The sequence below is a fragment of the Cryptotermes secundus genome, unplaced genomic scaffold (assembly GCF_002891405.2).
Source record: "Cryptotermes secundus unplaced genomic scaffold, Csec_1.0 scaffold834, whole genome shotgun sequence".
NCBI lineage: Eukaryota > Metazoa > Arthropoda > Insecta > Blattodea > Kalotermitidae > Cryptotermes > Cryptotermes secundus.
The window spans coordinates 311,343-329,459 of NW_019730112.1; the positions used below are offsets into that span (position 1 = coordinate 311,343).

The window sequence follows — 18,117 nt, forward strand, 5'->3', positions numbered from 1 at the left end:
TTGTACTGTCCTGTAAGTAGCGTCCTTGGGACGGGCTGATCCCCATTCCAAAGAGTCATACCGACTGGGTATATGATTACGAAACTTAAAAAGGGCCAGGGCCCAACAAAGGGCTGTAGGAACCATTGATGAATCAATAAATGAATAAAGGTAAGCGGTAAAGTTGTCCCTGTGCTTAACTAATTAAGCACTACGTCATGAAGTTGTATGGGGGAGTGGATGTATAGTCCCACATTTTGACCTCAGCACTAGCTCGAAGTGAGTGATCAGTTTCACGCCTCGGCCGCTTTACCACCCCGTACCCATTGGATATAAGCCTATCATATAAAAGGTATCCCTGTAACAGGCCATGAAGGCCGATAGGATTGTGAGACTTGAGGCTTCCATATTTTCTAGACAGTCGGCTCATAAATGGCGGTGAGGTTTGCAGGCTTACGCGCCGGCCGCCCTTTACCTCCCGGAAGATTCCTGGTACTCATTTCTGTTAGAGGCTTAGTCGACCGCGAGGCCATAGTGCGGCTGGAAGGGTTAGGTCAACTGGAACATCCAATGGCCTCATAAGGAATCGAACCCGCGACCTTCCGGCTTGTCGTGTATTTAGATTGAATTTCACATATAAACCGAGAGTATCCAACGCTGTGTTATGCTCTAAACATACTACAATTTGTGAGTTCTTTATCTGTTGGTTAGCACCGCAGTTATTGTGATAAAGTTGTACTCGTACATATGGAATGCTTTACGTGAGTGTGTGGCCCCGTCACTTAAGATGTTTTGTTGTTCTACTGACGCAGAGAGACGCACCGCCCGTCTCAAAGTGACGCTCCATACTGCCATTATCATGGCATTCACTGTTGTCAGAGGAGCCGGGATAGCGCAGTCAGCGTAGAGAGCGCGTGACTCTCCCTCATAGATTTCTTCAGTAAGTAAGCTACTATTAGCTTCTCAAGAATAATTTTGTTCCGCGGAATCTTTGAGACTACGTCACACCTTCAGCAGACAACATTACGAAAGAAAAATCCTGTGTTGAGTGAGATCTTCAGCATGGCGACTTTGGGTTCCACGCTACGCGTGTTCAAAACAGAATCCGGTATGTGTCTAATAGTGACGTAACGGTTACGTCACCGATGACGCACTCTGCAAGATTTTTTAGATATGTTTTTTTATTGCTAGTGGGGTGGGGTGGGACTAAGTCCCTTGTACTGCGGCCACTTCTGGCCTATTGTACCAGCCCCAGGTGATAGGCGAGGGTGATTGTGGAGCAATTGTTGGAATGAAGATTGGCAGGGGAAACCGATGTACTCGGAGAAAACCTGCCCCAGCGCCACTTTGTCCACCACAAACCCCACTTGACCAGACCCGGGATCGAACCCGGGCCGCCGCGGTGGGAAGCCAGCGACTAACCGCTTGAGCTATGGCACGGCCTTTTTAGACATAACTTAATGACTATTAATCCCCAACTGTTCTCGTGATTAAGCCGAGAATATAGTTCGGTAACCGATTTTTCCAAACTGTTCACAACTCCCCCCCCCCACGTTAATCAGCTTTACGGAGCCTCCCCTCTGCGCAGTGTACAGGAAACGGAAGGAAACCCGCCCGCTGGGGTCCTACTTAGTTCACTATCGGAGGTCCTCACTGCAAGCAAAGGCAGAAGTCACTGGGTCTGAGGATCTCTACCTTGTACGACATAACGCCCACTAGCCTAGTACAAGTTTAGCGACGTTTCGAAAGATGTCACTACCTCCATCAGAACAGAAATGTAGATAAATAAACAAGGAGGCGATCAGCAAACACGGTGACTTCAAAAGTAAAGCAAGATGTTCTCCCGAAACGTCGGTAAAGTACCAGGCTACACGGCATCGGATCACAAAATATAATACTCGTTACTTTCACGGCTGTGAGGGCCTCGATAGCTAGCTCTGCTTGTTTCTTTGCTTTGCTTACTCTTTGAAATTTCCTCCGAAACGTCGGTACAATTCCATCTATCTACACGGCGTCATGTACTGCAAGCCAGAACTCCTCAACAGCAGAACTTATTACTGTCTTATTTATTCCCATACAAAATTACTGTGTGCTTGGGACCTCCTCTAGCAGCTGCATACTAATGGAGTGCAAGGTAAAGTTGTCCCTGTGCTTAACTAAGCACTATGCCAAGAAGACGTATGCGGGAGTGGATGTATAGATCCACATTTTCTTGACCTCGGCAATAGTTGGAGGTGAGTGGTCAGCTTCACGCCCCAGCCGCTTTACTCCCCGAAGAAAGAGCCCCCGGTACCCATTGGACAGGAGGCTATGTGGGCCCCAGAGCCGGTCTGGACGACGTGGAGAAAAGAAAATTCTTGGTCCTACCGGGACTCGAACTCCGTCCCCTCAGTCGTCCAGCCCATAGCCAGTGGCTATACCGACTCCGCTATCCCGGACTGGTGGAGTGTCCTGCCCATAAATGTATGTCATATTTCTCAGTACGGTTCCTCCTGAGGGCGTTCAAATTCTGCAGCTTTCAGTCTTGAAGAAAGTTCGAAGTCGCACCACGTCACAAATTCGCATTTCTTCTTCGCCACAAAAAAAAAGGTAAAGACAAAGTAACGGCATTTCCCTCGAATGATCTTGTCTTCCATCCGTTGGGTACTATGGGCTATATTTTGTGGGTCCGTCATACCTCGAGTAGCCAACCTTACGGAAGAAAAGTCCCTGTGTGTTCAACGAGACCTCCGGTATAGCGATCGGGGTTCCCACCGTAAGTGGAAAGCAGAATGTACGGGGGCACAGTCAGTAAACAGGTCACAAACGTAAATAAAACAGCTGCAATTAATGTAATAGGTTGCCTACGTGTATCACTAAGTAGCAGCACAGTCCATCTTCGTGAGACTGTAGGTATCAGACGTGCATACACTTGTTCAAAGTCTAGTTTCAGTAGTCAAAATGGCGACCGTACTCGAGGATTGTAATTCCCAAGAGCAGCGTTCTGTTGTGCGTTTTTTTGTGGGCAAAAGGACTCAAGGCAAAGGATATTCATAAAGAAATGTTTCCTGTTACGGCGGGAAGTGTTTGTCGTGTAAAGTGGTTCACATCTGGGTAGAGAAATTCTCTCAAGGACGTTCGAAAGCCGCAGATGATGCCCGACCGGGTGCTGGTGTGGCTGCGGGTTTCGACGCACTGGTAAAGCGATGGGAGAGTGTATTACTGTTGGTGGAGGATAAGTCGAGAAGTAAATGTTTATTTTTTGTTTCACTTTCGAACATCACGGGTTTTACGTTTTATATCCATTTGTGACCTATTTATTGACTCCGTCGCAGTGAATTAATCTTGATGACATAACAATCTACGTCACTATCTGATGATTACTTACATCGAAAGATGTTTCAGACGCCGTATTTTAGTGAAAAACTGCCGGAATGTTAGGATTCTCGATAGCTCAGTCGGTATAGCGGCAGGACGGTCTGGGTTCGATTCCCGGCTGAAGCAACACTTTTCTTCACAGCGTCCAGACTGACTCAGGGACCTACCAAGCCTCCTATCCAATGGGTACCGGGGTCTTGTTCGCCGGGGTAAAGCGGCCGGGGCGTGAAGCTAACCACTCACATCCATCTACTGCAGAGGTCAAGAAAGGTGGAGCTATAGGTCAATTCCCCATGTCTTCATGGCGCAGTACTCAACTAATTAAGCACAGGGACAACCCTACCGTGCATTACTGCCGGCACGCTAACCACATAAAGAAAAGGCAGAAAAATCTGATTAATTTGTTCTGCTTATGACCCTACAAGTTCTGTCGCTCTGCGAGAGTCGAGTTGAGCAAAGCGGAAGGCATGTCCGACCCCTACCCTCTTCGCCGCACTGACGTCATCGTAACCGCTGGCCTGTAAACAAACACCTGTTCATACCGTAATAATATCGGGTCGGAATATGGTAATATACTGCACCGATAAGTAAGCGATCTGCCAACAAAAGTCTTTCTGTCGTCAGCTGTCGCTATTTTCATAAAAGAAAATATTTAACGAGAGAGTTATGTCAGAGCCTTTACTTGTGGCTGTTGTAGTCGCAAATTAATGAAACAAAGGGATTCGTATAGCGGTAATGACTCAGATACAGCAGAGTAAACCCTCACTAATCCGGATCGAAATAAGAAAAAATAAAAATAAAAAAAAAATAATTTCTTCCTTCACTATTTGTCGTCATACAATTCTGTACTTTAGAAATTATACCCATTAAATACTCGCGAATATCATCTGTTGCGCTCTACGCTGCGAATTTCAACAGATCTTTCAGAAGTACAAGTATATTTGGTATTGCGTCTCTAAATCATTTTCGAGAGTATGTCTACCTCCACATTCTTACGAGAGAAAAGTTTATATGAGTTCAAAGAGATCTCCACTATGACAAGTTCTGATTCAGGTCGCGTTTACAATAAAATCTAGTAACTTTCTAGTGACAACATAACCTCAAAGATGTTTCAAGTATGCACTCCACACTCACCTTCGTTGACCATCGCAACAGCGGACCACCTCACGTCGCTTCTCTACAAACAACTGCGAACCGGTACCGGGCGAGCAGTTTCCAGGGTCGACTCCGATAACATGCGCAGTCTCTCACCCCACCCACGGCAGAAACGCGTGGTCAATATCTCAAGAAACTATTAGCAGCTAGACAAAATCAAATAAAACCTTGACTGATTATAAAAACGTTTCGCTTCTTACACTCGAATAAGCACTGAATAAAGCTCGTCAGCGCCATGTTTTATCTGTTTATTCCGCCTCCCTCCCCACTTAGAATTTAAACTGTCATGCAATATAAACGTTGAGGTTATGTTGTTATGTTTACGTTTATATATTTGAATATAGGGTACGTATTCTCTTCGCAAATGTCATACACAACTGTTTAGAGTTCATCCAAAGTATGAACATGAAATGAAAGATCTGTAATAAAAATTGTAATTTTATTTTCAACAGCAAATCAGAGACTAACGTTAGGGTAGAGGTAAAATTTGTCCCTGTGCACAACGTATTAAGCACTACACCTTTAAGACGTTTGGGGGAGTGGATGTATAGATCCACATTTTCTTGACCTCGGCACTAGCTGGAGGTGAGTGGTCAGCTTCATGCCCCTGCCGCTTTACCCCCGGGGAAAAAGCCCCCTGTACCCATTGTACCCCCTGTACCCATTGTATAGGAGGCTAGGTGGACCCCAGGGCCAGTCTAGACGCTGTGGAGAAGAGAAAATTCTTGACCCTGCCGGGACTCGAACTCTGACCCCTCCGTCGTCCAGTCCGTAGCCAGTCCTATACCGACTGCGCTACCCCGGCTCCTACTAACATCAGGATTCGCGTATTTAGTGCCGGACTGCTGGCTAGAAGTCACTTTGCATCCGGAAGGTCCTGCGACCGGCCAACTCGATCAAGGCTTTCCGTGGTTTTCCTCGGTGCTAGAGCAAATGCTGGGTTGGTACACAAATTCCACGTCGCGATGGATGCTTCACACGCAGTCCTCCCAATGTTAGATCAAATTTCACTAAAACACAGCCCTTCTAACGTCATATAAAAATAACTGCCATCATATACATTACCTCTACCAGAAGGACAAGCGGGCACTGTCTGGGAACCTTCAAAACCGGAGATATAGTATCTTGCTCCCTCCAAACGTAATGTCTCTCTCTCTCACAACCTCCCCACTTTACCTTATCTCTCTCTCTAATTGGTTTATGCTAGCAAATACAAGATGACAACAATCAACGGCGATGCGGTTGAGTTGATACCGAAAAGAACTGAGAGAGTACCTCTAGATAGCAGCACTGCATAGTGGATACTGTTATTCTGTCAAGATTTGTGATTTTTGAGACGTAACGCCGTGTAGTCTGGTAGATATTTTCCGTCGTTTGGAAGACCGTGAGACCCGCAGATCTCAAGACAGTCTCCTTGCACATCCCTTGCAACTCATTACTCACTGCTCATTCAATCGTTCAATAAGCCATGAAACCTTAACTCTATTTATTCTGGCCCGTCACACTAGTAAACTAAATTATAGAATAATTGTTAACACCGTCCAGTGTGGTTCAATTTGTACATATTTATTTCCTTTACATGTTTCGGTCACCTGTGACCATCTTCAGAAGGCAACCTCACTGCCATCTGTGAGCAGGATGTCTAGAAAATGTGGGAGCCTCGACGTCTCATAACCCCATGGGTCTCTGCAGCCTGTTACAGGATAGCTTTACCCTTTTTATTTATCCCGGCCATATAGGACGGAGGAAAATCACGAAATGCCTCATGCAAGACAGTGCACATGTCCTGGCCGAGAACACTGGTGAAAATACAAGTTAGAAACATTAGTGCTTGAGCCAAATGTTGGGTCTCATGCCTATCGTGCAAACATGACCACAAATTCCCAGGAAGTCAATACATTCAGGTCGATATCAACAGGTTGTCAGCAACAATCACAATTTCAGAGGCACAACTGGACATGCGAACGTATTGACGTTTCTCGTATGTTTTATATGACCAAACAGCAGGCCTCCTTGTAAATGTTGGAGAGTTTCAGGCCCAAACTGTGAACAACTTTTGTGGTCAGGCGTTACGCAAGCATCAGAGTGACACGATCGAATGTTATTAATCATAATGGGACCCAATTCTGTTGGGTAATTAGTGTTATTTAACAGATGTACCTTACCTGAAGTATTTCCTGACTTCACCATTAACAATTCCATTTAAGTTATATAAACACGTTGCTGTTTATGATAGGAGAAAGAAGGGAATGAAGAAAAGGTAATAAAGAGATAAAGGAAGAGAGATTATGAAACAAATGATTTCCCGTTGAATTTCAAAGGCCTCTTCAGCTAATTTAATTAGTTAATTTCTTGTTTCGTTGAGGAAATATCATGAGCGTTTGGATATTCCTTCTTCTGGTTTGCGTATGATCATACCCAAAGTCTTCAAATTACGGACTTGGACTCTGACGCCGTACTTAGCTGGTTAGAGGATGCTTTCCTTTATCGTGTGCGTAATTTTCACATTCATATCGTGGTCTTCTGAATTACCGCACCGCGTGTGATCTTGTAAGTGGCTACCAACATTTCAAAGTTACTTCCTTCACTTCAATTTTATCCTGAAGATGGAGGTAGTAGTTTACTCCGAAATACAGGTAACCACTTATACACGGCGTGATAATCAAGAACATCAACGGTGTGAATAAGTAAAACGCCATTAAGAATTTTGAATAATAATTTGAAGATTTCTATCGTATGGGATATAACGGAGTGTAACTAATTGAAAGTCAACCGACGTTTCGGAATACATATAGCCTCCATCTTCAGGGACGAAGAATAAGACAAGACATTAGGTGGCAAGCAGTGCATGTAATCCAGTGTTCGTTCTTAATCGTAGCCGAGGGTAGTGCGCATGCCCAAGACCTCATAAAACATGACGTGAATACCGACCTGAGAAGTCATCTGTTTCAAGAAGTTTCCAGAAATGAAACTGACACCTAATCTTGTCTCATGCAATTAACTGTCTCTTCTTTATTTCATTGCTGAGGACAACTTTAGTATGCTGTTGGTTGGCCTCTGGGTGTCACGACTGCGCTCTGATTGGGTTCCAGAAACACGACTAGAGTGTCTACTGTAAGTCGAAGTGTTTCTACGCTCTTGCTGAACCCAAGTCGGACGCAGCCCTGCAGCCTCACAGTCTCCTACGCCGTTAACACATAGCTTATGTTGCATGCCTGAGGGAATGGCCTGCATTCGCTCCTTGCAATTAGTGCATAACGTGAACACGTGTACCTACCTACACGTGCACAGACAAACATCTGAAAATATCCCGTTTATAGAGTTTATAGGCCAACAGAAAAAAACAAACTCCGTGGTTTTAGTCCGCAAGCGAACTATACCGACCGAGCGACCGCCGCTTGTCGGGGAAGTTAGTGCCAACTTTAGCGGATAGAGGGTGTCGCGTGGTCAGCGCAACGAATCCCCCACGGCCGTTAATTTCGGAGCCGCTATTTTCTTGAAATAGCTCCTCAGTTACCCCCACGAGGATGAGTGGACCCCGTTCCAGACCCACTACTTCTCAGAAAAAATCTGGTAGCGTCGGGAATCGAATCCGGGACCTCTGGATCTGTAGCCAGAGGCGGTCGTTTATAGGCCTACACTGAATAAAAATGGAGTGTTTACCGTCACACAAACTGACGTGTTTCACTTATCAATTCACAATATGTTTCGGCCCAGACAGGCTAATGTGGCGTAGAGATCCGTTACTAAGCGGTAACTCTGTGAACAATAGCCGTTGCTTGCTAACGGCCGATAAACACTTCAACAATACCAGAGCTATCGCTAGGCAATTGCTCGGCAAACGGGTTCCCGCGGTAAAGGATACGCATAAAACGGCAGAGGTATTGGTGGACTATAACAGTGGAAACAGTGTTTTCTATATTGTTCGTGCAGAAATGTTACAAGCAGGGTCAGTCGAGTTCCGTAGTTGATAGTTGGCAGTTGCGATGGAGGGAATTAGGAGAGTTCTGCACGGGCGACTGTGTCAAGAGGACCTGAGAGCGGGAAGCTAAAGAATCTCCACTGACAGAAGCCGTTGCTAGGGAACGGCTGTTGAAGACACTGAAGGCTAGAGACGATTAATATTCGCAGCGTACAGGTAGAATTGTACCTACGTTAATTGAGCATAACACCATGAACACGTATGGGGGAGTGGAGGTAAATCTCCACGCGTTCTTAATTTCGTCACTAGGTAGAAATTTAATGGCCAGCTTCAAGTATCGGCAGTTTTAACGCCGGCGAAAGAGCCCCCGGTACACACTATCGACTGAATGAGAGGCTCGGTGGGCCCCAGAGCCGGTCTGGACTCTGTGCTGTTTACTGTGAAAACCACACGGAACCCATACACACACGTGCGAGAGCAGAATGCAGAGCAGACCAACTTAAATGGCAAACCACGCGTTACACAGAACCTAACAAACACCGTGCTTTAAAGCACCCGCTATAATACAGCCATCTTAGAGTACTCAGTGCATGCTACATGCACGCAGCAGTATTTTTCTGACGGTACGCGAAAGGTATGTACTTCACACGGCTTGGGAGCCACCAGGATATTTTTCAAAGGGCGGGGGGGGTTACAGAGGGGTGTCGGAACATTTGTTAGGAACACATAGAACTTTTGCATTTTTATTGGTCGCCCTAGAGTTTTGGGGACGAAAAAATATTTTTGTAGATATTTCCAAATTTTGACACTAATTTTAGGTTTCCAAAAATTCTAGGCTAAAGGGGCAGCTGCCTGGTTTACCCTTCTTCCCCTGCCAGAGCCCATATTGAGGCACTTCTCTTTCTTTAAGAAAATTATATTAAAATTTGCTTATAGTTGTCACATTTGCTTATGAATAGCGCCAACTATTTTTTCCAATTAACCAAGAAGAGCACTCTATGGACGAGCACAACCTGCTTCACAACCAAAATATTCAGTATTCGATCCCCGAATCAGCGCAGTTACTTGAACAGAAATGTTAGATATCAAAATAGTGTTCTTACCGTGACTGTACATGGAGTGTGTGTCAGTGGGCCAGGGATGAGGGGGGTGCAGGTACAGAACCTCTGTCTTGAGCTCCTCGTGCCCGATTCGTGGCATTGTGCACCGCACTCACGCTGTATGTGAGCAGAGTCATTGTCAGTCAGGGGCGGCAGCTATGTGACCCGCCGAGCAATGGCACACGCTCGATAAGCTCTGCCTGGTGCTGCCATCTCGGTCACGTGGCCCTGCTACGTCACTCCATTCATCACAACCATGACGTCTCGCTTCCCTACATATAATCATTAGAATTCCCCTCTTCACGTGATATTTTCTCTCCGGTTTTCCCGCCTATAATTATGAATCGTCATGCCGTTTTCTATTCTGATGCGTCTGGAATTTACCAAACTCGTAAAAAGGTAAATATAAATACATGGGCTGTCATCACTCACTCACGGAGCTGAGCCCTTCTTGAGAAGCCGCCAATTCTGCAGGCACTCAAGAACTTCCCAGCATTTCATGGAACCCGAATGTTCATTACCATGTTCACAAGAGCCCTCCACTGATCCCTATCCTGAGCCAGATCAATCCAATCAATACCATCCCATCCTGTCTCTCTAAGTTCTACTTTAATATTGCCCATCCACCTACGTCTTGGTCTTCCTAGTGGTCCCCTTCCTTCCGGCTTTCACATCAACATCCTATATTCATTTCTACCAGCCTCGATTCGTGCTACATGCACTGCCCATCTCATCCTCCTTGACTTGATCATTCTAATTATACTTGGAGAAGAGTACAAGTTATGAAGCTCCTCATTATGCAGTTTTCTCCAACCTCCTGTCACTTCATCTCTCTTCGGTCCAAGATATCTCCTCAACGCCCTGTTCTCAAACACCCTCAGTCTCTGTTCCTCCCTTAATGTCAGAGACCAAGTTTCACACCAATACAGAACCACAGGCAAAATTGTAGTTTTGCATATTCTAATTTTTTGTTTTTAGACAGCGGACGAGAAGACAAAAGGCAGCGGTTGTCATCACATAAACAAATGTTTTTCATTGTTCAGTATGGGCCATCATCAAGAGATCTTGAAGAATACACCACGGGAGACGCAATGCACTCGCCACAATGACAGTGGAGTCTCTTGCTTAGCCTTGGCTGCGTCAGATCCAACTTAATTCTGTACCTACATTATTAAACTTTAACCTCAAATTAAAATTAAAATGTAAATTTGTCCCTGTGCTTAGTTACATGCCATGAAAACATTGGGAGTGGAGGTATAGCTCCACTATTCTTGATCTAGGCACTATACGGAGATGAGTGGTCGGTTTCACGCTCCGACCGCTTTACCCCCGGGGAAAGAGCCCCGCGTACCCTTTGGACAGGAGGCTGTATGGGCCCTACAGTCGGTCTGGAAGACGTAAAGAAGAAAAAAGTCCCTACCGGGACTCGAACTCCAACCGCTCGGCCGTCGCTATACCGATTGAGCGATCTCGGCTCCACTAATGATTAGTATAACACCAAAACGCACAAATTGTAACAATCTTTGCCTTCACTGTTGCCACGCTACTTCTATACATAAAATGACTGGGTGGTCGCAAGGGGGAAAGGTACATTCGGTAAAGGTTCACGCTGTATTGCCGACTGAAATACTGCCGCTTACTGCTGCCATCTACTGATTCTATTCATATTTAACCTCAAATCCATCCAACAACTGGGATTAATTTTGTATTCAGTTTCCATGGAAACAACGAGCCGACAGACACCGCCCTACTTAGACCCGTATATCGCTGTCACATTCCTGATGCAGCCAGGGCGGATGGGATCGTACGGAGGAAATATTCCCGAACCAGCAACAAAACCACCCCCGGAATACGTTCTTCACTTAGAAGCTGACAGTTGTTTACATAATTCCAGAGACAGGACAAAAGAGAGTGCGCAAGAAAGAAAGAAAGAAAGAAAGAAAATAACCCGGAATACTGTCCCTAGATGATTCTCATTATGAAACCCGCACATCGCTACAGTCTGTCTATTTAGACCTGGCCACTCTCAACAGAATGCGCAGTGGATTTGGTCAAGTCCACTCACTGAGATGAGGATTGTGCGGTGTATAACAGGGTCTTGGTTACAGTGCGTCACCCGCCCCCATTTCTGAATGCAGCTGCAAACATTGCCCTGATACTTGTTGCCATTAAGTGATTTTCCTCATGCGCAACCCAGTGGCCAGGTAAAATAATACGGCCTGTACTTTCACTCATGTTATAAATTAAATGAAGAGTGCCCAGTCACATGGGAAAACATTTCATAATATAACCTGTGACGTCAGCCTGTCAGTGTACCCTGATGATCACAATTGGATTGGTATTTCATATCTGTCAAATCTTCTACCGCGATTACAAAGATTTGTTTGCAGCTGGGGAAAATGGAACTGCATGCATGGACATAGAGGGCTTGAGGTTCTCACCCCGGTAGCTACAAAAGGAACTATCTTCTGGGATGTGTGGCCGTGTAGCGCGGTAGAAGCTTTTCGACGTTTCGGATGAAAGTACTGCTTCAATCTTCAGGCTCTAGGAGTAAGCCTAGCTAGGACTTTGAAGAGGTCTGGGTCTACTTTCCCGCTTCCCTGGCTCACTCTTGAACAGTGAAGTTGGAAGCAACAAGTTAAACAGTTGCGTGACGAGCCGCGAGACATGACGTAAGTCCGAAAGTCGAAATTTGATTCGTAAGCCCGAAAATTCGGAGCTTAATTCTGATGGGTGTTAACTTAATGCGATCCAGAGTCATGGGTCGATGTATGACTCTGCAGTATATATACTGACAGAGACTCGAATCTTGACATTTGCGGGGTGAGGTATGAAGGGACAGTCAAGTGGAGGGGAAGGGACGTAAACAGATCCACCTACTTCGTATAGCATCAGTTAAGAACAAATTGGCCACTAGCGTGCTTGTGTGGAGCTCATCTGAAGTGAACTAAAGGAATTATGTTTTGGCTCAGGTAGTAGTTGCTAATCCACCGCTCCTTTAATAATTCCGATTTCCTGCATTCATCACAGCCCTCAAGATTAGTCTTGTAAAAAAGTAAAGGTATCCCTGTAACAGGCCGCGGAGGCCCAGAGGGTTGTGAGACGTCGAGGTTCCCACATTTTCTAGACCATCGGCTCTCGGATGGCTGTAAGGTTGTCCGCCCTTTACCACCCAGAAAGATTCATGGTACTCATTTCTGTTACAGTTTGAGTCGACCCCAGGGTCATAGTGCGGATGGAAGGATTAGGTAATTTGAAAAAAAATCCAATGACATCATCGCGATTCGATCCCGCGACCTTCCGGCTTGTAGCATAGTGCCTCAACAAACTACGCTACCGCGTGCTGTATGTATGTATATATATATATAATTCACCTACCTCATGCTCCCTAATCTAACCTCCCTAACAACATCCAGTAGCAGTAATAGATATACACACAAAAAGTGTTGCAGGTGTACCAATCTGACAGCGCTAATTACACTAGAGCATGCAGTGCGCACACAGAGGCCGCTGCGAGGTAGCCTACTCCGGCGGAAAACATGACAGTAGGAGGCAGTTTCTGAAAGGTTCCCGCCGTTACAAATATCTTCACAAACATCTACAGAGTTCACAACTACACTACAACATTTACACGTACGTCATGTACTCACAAACGGAGTCCCTGGCTTGGCCTGGAAAAAACAAAGGACATTATAGCATCCTTGTATCGTCAGTAGAGTTCCCTTAAGCTCGCCAACTTTGCCCTCTGCAAGTATATTCAGTTTCACATCAAAATGAATCCTTACATTTCTTGCATAGTCCCCATACGTTTCTTCGTCTTTCGTTGTACAGGCAAAAGGTAAAGTTGGCCCTGTATGTAACTAATTGAGCAATACGCCATGGAAGCGTATGGGGGAGTGGATGTATAGTTCCATGTGTTCTGGACCTAGGCACTAGTTGAAGGTGAGTGGTCAGCTTCACGCCCCTGCCGTTTTACCCACGGGGAAAGAGCGCCCGATACCCACCGGTTAGGAGGCTGGGTGGGCCCCAGAGCCGGTATCGACGACGTGAATAAGAGAAAATTCTTGATCCTACCGTAACTCGAACTCTGATCTCTCGGTCGTCGAACCGGTAGCCAGTCGCTATACCGACTGAGCTGTTGCAGTTACTGCTGAAATCCTTTAGATAATACGCACCCACCTGTTCTGTCCAGATATTAGAATCAACTGACAGGTTGGAGAAAACTGCATAATGAGGAGCTTCATAACTTGTACTCTTCTCCATGTATAATGATCAAGTCAATGAGGATGAGGTGGGCAGGGCATGTAGCACGCATGAAAAACGCAATCCATATAGATTTTCGATGGGTAAGCCAGAAGGAAGGAGACTTCTTGTAAGACCTACAAGTGATTGGAGGATAATATTAAAATGGATTTTAGAGAAATATTATGGGATTTTATGGACTGGATTCATCTGACTCAGGATACGGACTAGTAGCGGGGTCTTGTGAACAGGGTGCTGAACCTTCGAGTTCCATCAAATTTTGGGAAACTCTTGAGTAGGTGAGCGACTGGCGGCTTCTCGAGGAAGAATCGGCTGTTTGGAGTTAGTTATCTAAGACCGACCAACTACTTATTTTTGGAATGTTGAAGAGTTCCAGTTCCTGCTTGACGGCTCGGTTTCCCTGCAGCCTGCTACAGACCTCACGAACCTCACGAACCTCATTTCAGCTGACCCACTTCGGTTCTCCCGCTACTGAGTTAGCATTCATGCAAAGTCTTCCCCCATTCTACACTCCGCTTCAAGTCTGCAGCTACGGCCTTCTTCGTTCTAACACCACCCAGTTCGAAGAAGCCTGGCGTTTCGAAGGAACACATCGCCACCATCTTCAGAATCGAAAAATAACCAAGCAAGAAAGCAGCAGAAACAAACCACAAATTAAACTACTCATGCGTCTGGTTTAGTTTTCGACCCTGAATATGGAGGGGATTTTCCTCCGAAACGTCCGGATTCTCTCCGAACCCAGAAGATTTCATAACCACCACCCTAAGAGCCTCAGATCCAACAAATAAAATATAAATCTTTCTTTATCCTAATCTTTTTCGATTCTCGGCTGAGACACCAGATATCCTGACTATGGCCTTTGTGCTACTTCTCAGTCACTCCGGTCATATTCGGGGATAGGACCTCCTAAGTCATTCCCAATTCATCTACCATCCGACGCTACGTGGTATAGATAAGCTAGACGCTACTGAAATAATGTCATCTCATTAGTAATTCTTATCGTGTTACGCGCGTAATTTAAAAAGAGATCACACAAAACCCCGTATCAATTCTTATGCTAAATATCTCATAGCTTCTGGCTTACGCTAACGACAGAACGAGTGACGTGTCTGGAAGTCCGCTAGACACGCGATAAGTTAGCGTGGAAGCGACTTACAGAACACAGGCACGAGAATCCAGGTCCTTATGAAGGTGAGCAGTAGGATTGCTGTATCCTGACCCGAGGGGCAAACGAGGTACAAAGGATTCGAAGAAACTTACCGCCTCGAACTTCATAGTCCGCCTAAACTTTGGTACTTATAAGCAGATTTCAAGGTCTCATATCCCCTTCCAAAAATCGTTATCTTCATTAAAACATATTCGTTTTTTATGTGGTGTGATTATAGACAGGGTTTTGGTTTGATGATCGAATTATTTTGCATGTGTCCACACTTTACATTTCACTATTACACACACAATAGTGTCCAAAGTCACGTTGTCACTGTCGTTGCTTCGTAGCGGCTTCCAACGATGGATGTTTCTCTTTCTGTGGGTTCCTGAACTGACCCTCTGCCTCAGCTACCAGTTTCTAACTGAAACATCTCGCAAGAACTGACCCCAGCAGTTATCAAACTCGCTTGCATTTAAAGTCAAAGTCACATTGCGACTGACGGTCAGTCAGTCAGTAAGTCTTGGTGTCGAGCCCCATCTGGAGCTCATGACCAGATAATTATTACTGTTTGACAGTTACGGTCTTGTTTCTGTGGGGCGCCATCTCTGACGAGAGGACGGGTCTGTCTTTTGTATATGCTGCTGGTCCTTGCCAGAGCAGTGTTTCTCGGGACCAAGTCCCTTGGGACTCGCGACCATATTTTACTGTCTCAGATTTGAGACTTCCACTTACATCACTAAAATGTGCTGTTTATAAAATCTCTGCACGTACCGCACAGGAAACAGCTTTCCTTTGTTGCAGTGCAATTATTGCATTCGTGTCTGTTGGGGTGCTAGAAATATAAATGTTTTATCTGAAATCCAGCAATTCGGAAGACTAGCTTTTAATGGGTTTCTCGAATGCCGGGGTTGCGCGCTATATCGTGGTGTAACTGAGGGGAAATTGTTGTACTAGACTCTATTCGGCCCCTTTAATAACGATTAATTTTGTGACGCGGTTGTCTCATTCTCACCAATTCTTTATTTAACTTTGTTCCTCGTAGCATCACAGAATTACCCGTCACTTCGAGTCTGGCACCAACATTACCATCACGAAACTAATCCGCTGTCAGTCCTTAATCCGGCCTTTACTGCGTCATCATTCTAGCTAAGCCCCTACTGCTTTGGCACTGGGAATATCCCCCTACCTTCTAATGGCCTCAAACACCCTGGTCGCAATTTTACGTGTTTGCCGAGATAAAATGCATTTTTATTCAAGTACAGTCCAATTCGCAACACGATCACAGATTCAGTGAAAACACGTCAAGTACCGACTCCATCTCTCGCAGAGTTTCGCTTCCATTAAAGCATGCAGGTCGAGGGCTGGGCTAGCTCAGTCGGTATAGCGACTGGCTACAGGTTCAAGGGCCGTGGGGTGCGAGTTCGAGTTCCGGTAAGGGCAAAATATTTTTCTTCTCCACGTCGTCCAGAACGGTTCTTGAGCCGTGGGCCTGTTTCCCCCGGGGGGGAGTGGTTAAGCGGCCAGGGAGTGAAGCTGACCACTCATCTCCATCTAGTGCCGAGGTCAAGAATATATGGATCTATACACCCAAACCACCATACGTCTTCATGGCGTAGTCACTAACTCGTTAAGGACGAATTCAAGGTGGAATGGACAGGCCATGTAGAAAGCGTGTGGAGACAAGGAATTCCTATTGATATGACAAATTATTTGAACTTAATTCTCTGTTTTATAATATACAAATTTCTGTAAGCTACAAAATAGCGTAGTTGGTATAGCGACTGGCTAAGCCTGGACAACCGAGGGGTGGGGGTTCGAGTCCCGGTAGGGTCAAGAATATTCTCTTCTCCACACCGTCCAGACGGATCCTGGAGCCCACCCAGCTTCCTATCCAATGGGTACCGGGCCTCTTTCCCCAGGGGTAAAGCGGCCGGGGGGTGAAGCTGACCACTCATCTCCAAACTGGTGCCGAGGTCAAGAAAATGTGGATCTATACATCCACAACCCCAAACGCCTTCATGGCGTAGTGCTTAATTGGTTAAGCCTGGGACCATATGGAGAAGAGAAACTTCTTAACCCTACCGGGACTCGAACTCCGACACCTCGGCAATCCAGCCAATAGCCAGTCGCTATCCCGGGTGTAGGAACCAGAAAGGGCTAGTTAAATGACAGAATCGTTATATAAGTAATTCTTGCGAAGTGCAATCGATATGAACCGGCATTCTGCCTTTCCAAATCCCTAGTTTATGTATGTGGAACTATTTCAGGAACTACCAAGAAGAAACTGAACGGAAACAGTGTTAGACTGTACGGTTGCCTGTGTTCCCGTGTTGTTGTCAGACGGAATGTTCAACTTCGCTGAAGGTTGCCCTTGTGCTTAAATACGTAATTAACTCTTTAAAGAATGTCAAAGTCAAAGTCAAAGTCAAATTTATGTTACGACCGACGGTCAGTCGGCCAGTCTGTCTTGGCGTCAAGCACCCCTCTGGGGCCCAAGACCAGATCCTTATTACCGTCAGACAGCGGCAAGTTTGTTCATGTGAGGTACCCTCTCCGACGAGAGGACGGGTCTGTTGTTTATGACTAGATGGAAGTTTGTGGTCAGTTTCACGCACAAGCCGTTTTAACCCCTGTGAAGAAGATCCACTGTACCCATTCGATACTGGGCAGGAGTAGAGAAAAATTCCTTGTCTCTGCCGGGTATCGATCCCAGGCCGTCCAACCAGTAGCGTAGTCGCTATACCGACTGCGCTATCCAGACAGAGAAATGAAGACAGATGTGGCGAAATTCTGCCTGAACAAAAAATAGAATTGGAAGAAGCAGATCCAAATTGTGGATGGAGTCATGTGACTTAGTCCTACACGGCGAGAGAGATGTGGGAACTCACGAGAAGTGTTACAGAGGAGGCCGGAACAGGCTAAGGCTGAATCAGCGCATTAGCTACGTGTAAGACAGGGGTCACAGGGGCATGGGCATCCACGTAAGACGAGCTTTTGCTGCGTGCCACACACTTGTGCGGGTTCTCATGACCTTGATTGAACCCCCGTTCAATATGTTCGCTCATTTATTCATGGACGTGACGTAACAGAGCCTCACAGTGTCCATCAACGCTCACACAACATGAACACTAACAAACTGCTACAAATGTACATGTCACGTGTCTTGCGTTAACCGACGGCCAGCAGACTTA

The 18,117-nt window shown here is 45.8% G+C and overlaps 1 protein-coding gene across 6 annotated transcripts in view; it reads right to left on the minus strand.

The window, feature by feature from the left end:
- LOC111866223 (band 7 protein AGAP004871) overlaps positions 1 to 18,117 on the minus strand; it is a 55,607-nt gene that overhangs the window by 22,245 nt on the left and 15,245 nt on the right. For 2 of the 6 annotated variants that reach the window (XM_023854971.2, XM_023854972.2), the window contains exon 3: positions 13,164 to 13,184. The exons of 1 other annotated variant lie outside the window; for it this stretch is intronic. In XM_023854971.2, coding sequence (XP_023710739.1) covers positions 13,164 to 13,184 — 21 coding nt within the window. Of the gene's footprint in view, positions 1 to 4,470; positions 4,510 to 9,516; positions 9,625 to 13,163; positions 13,185 to 18,117 lie in introns of those variants that run through there. 3 more of the 6 variants (XM_023854969.2, XM_023854970.2, XM_023854974.2) reach the window with 2 other exon arrangements.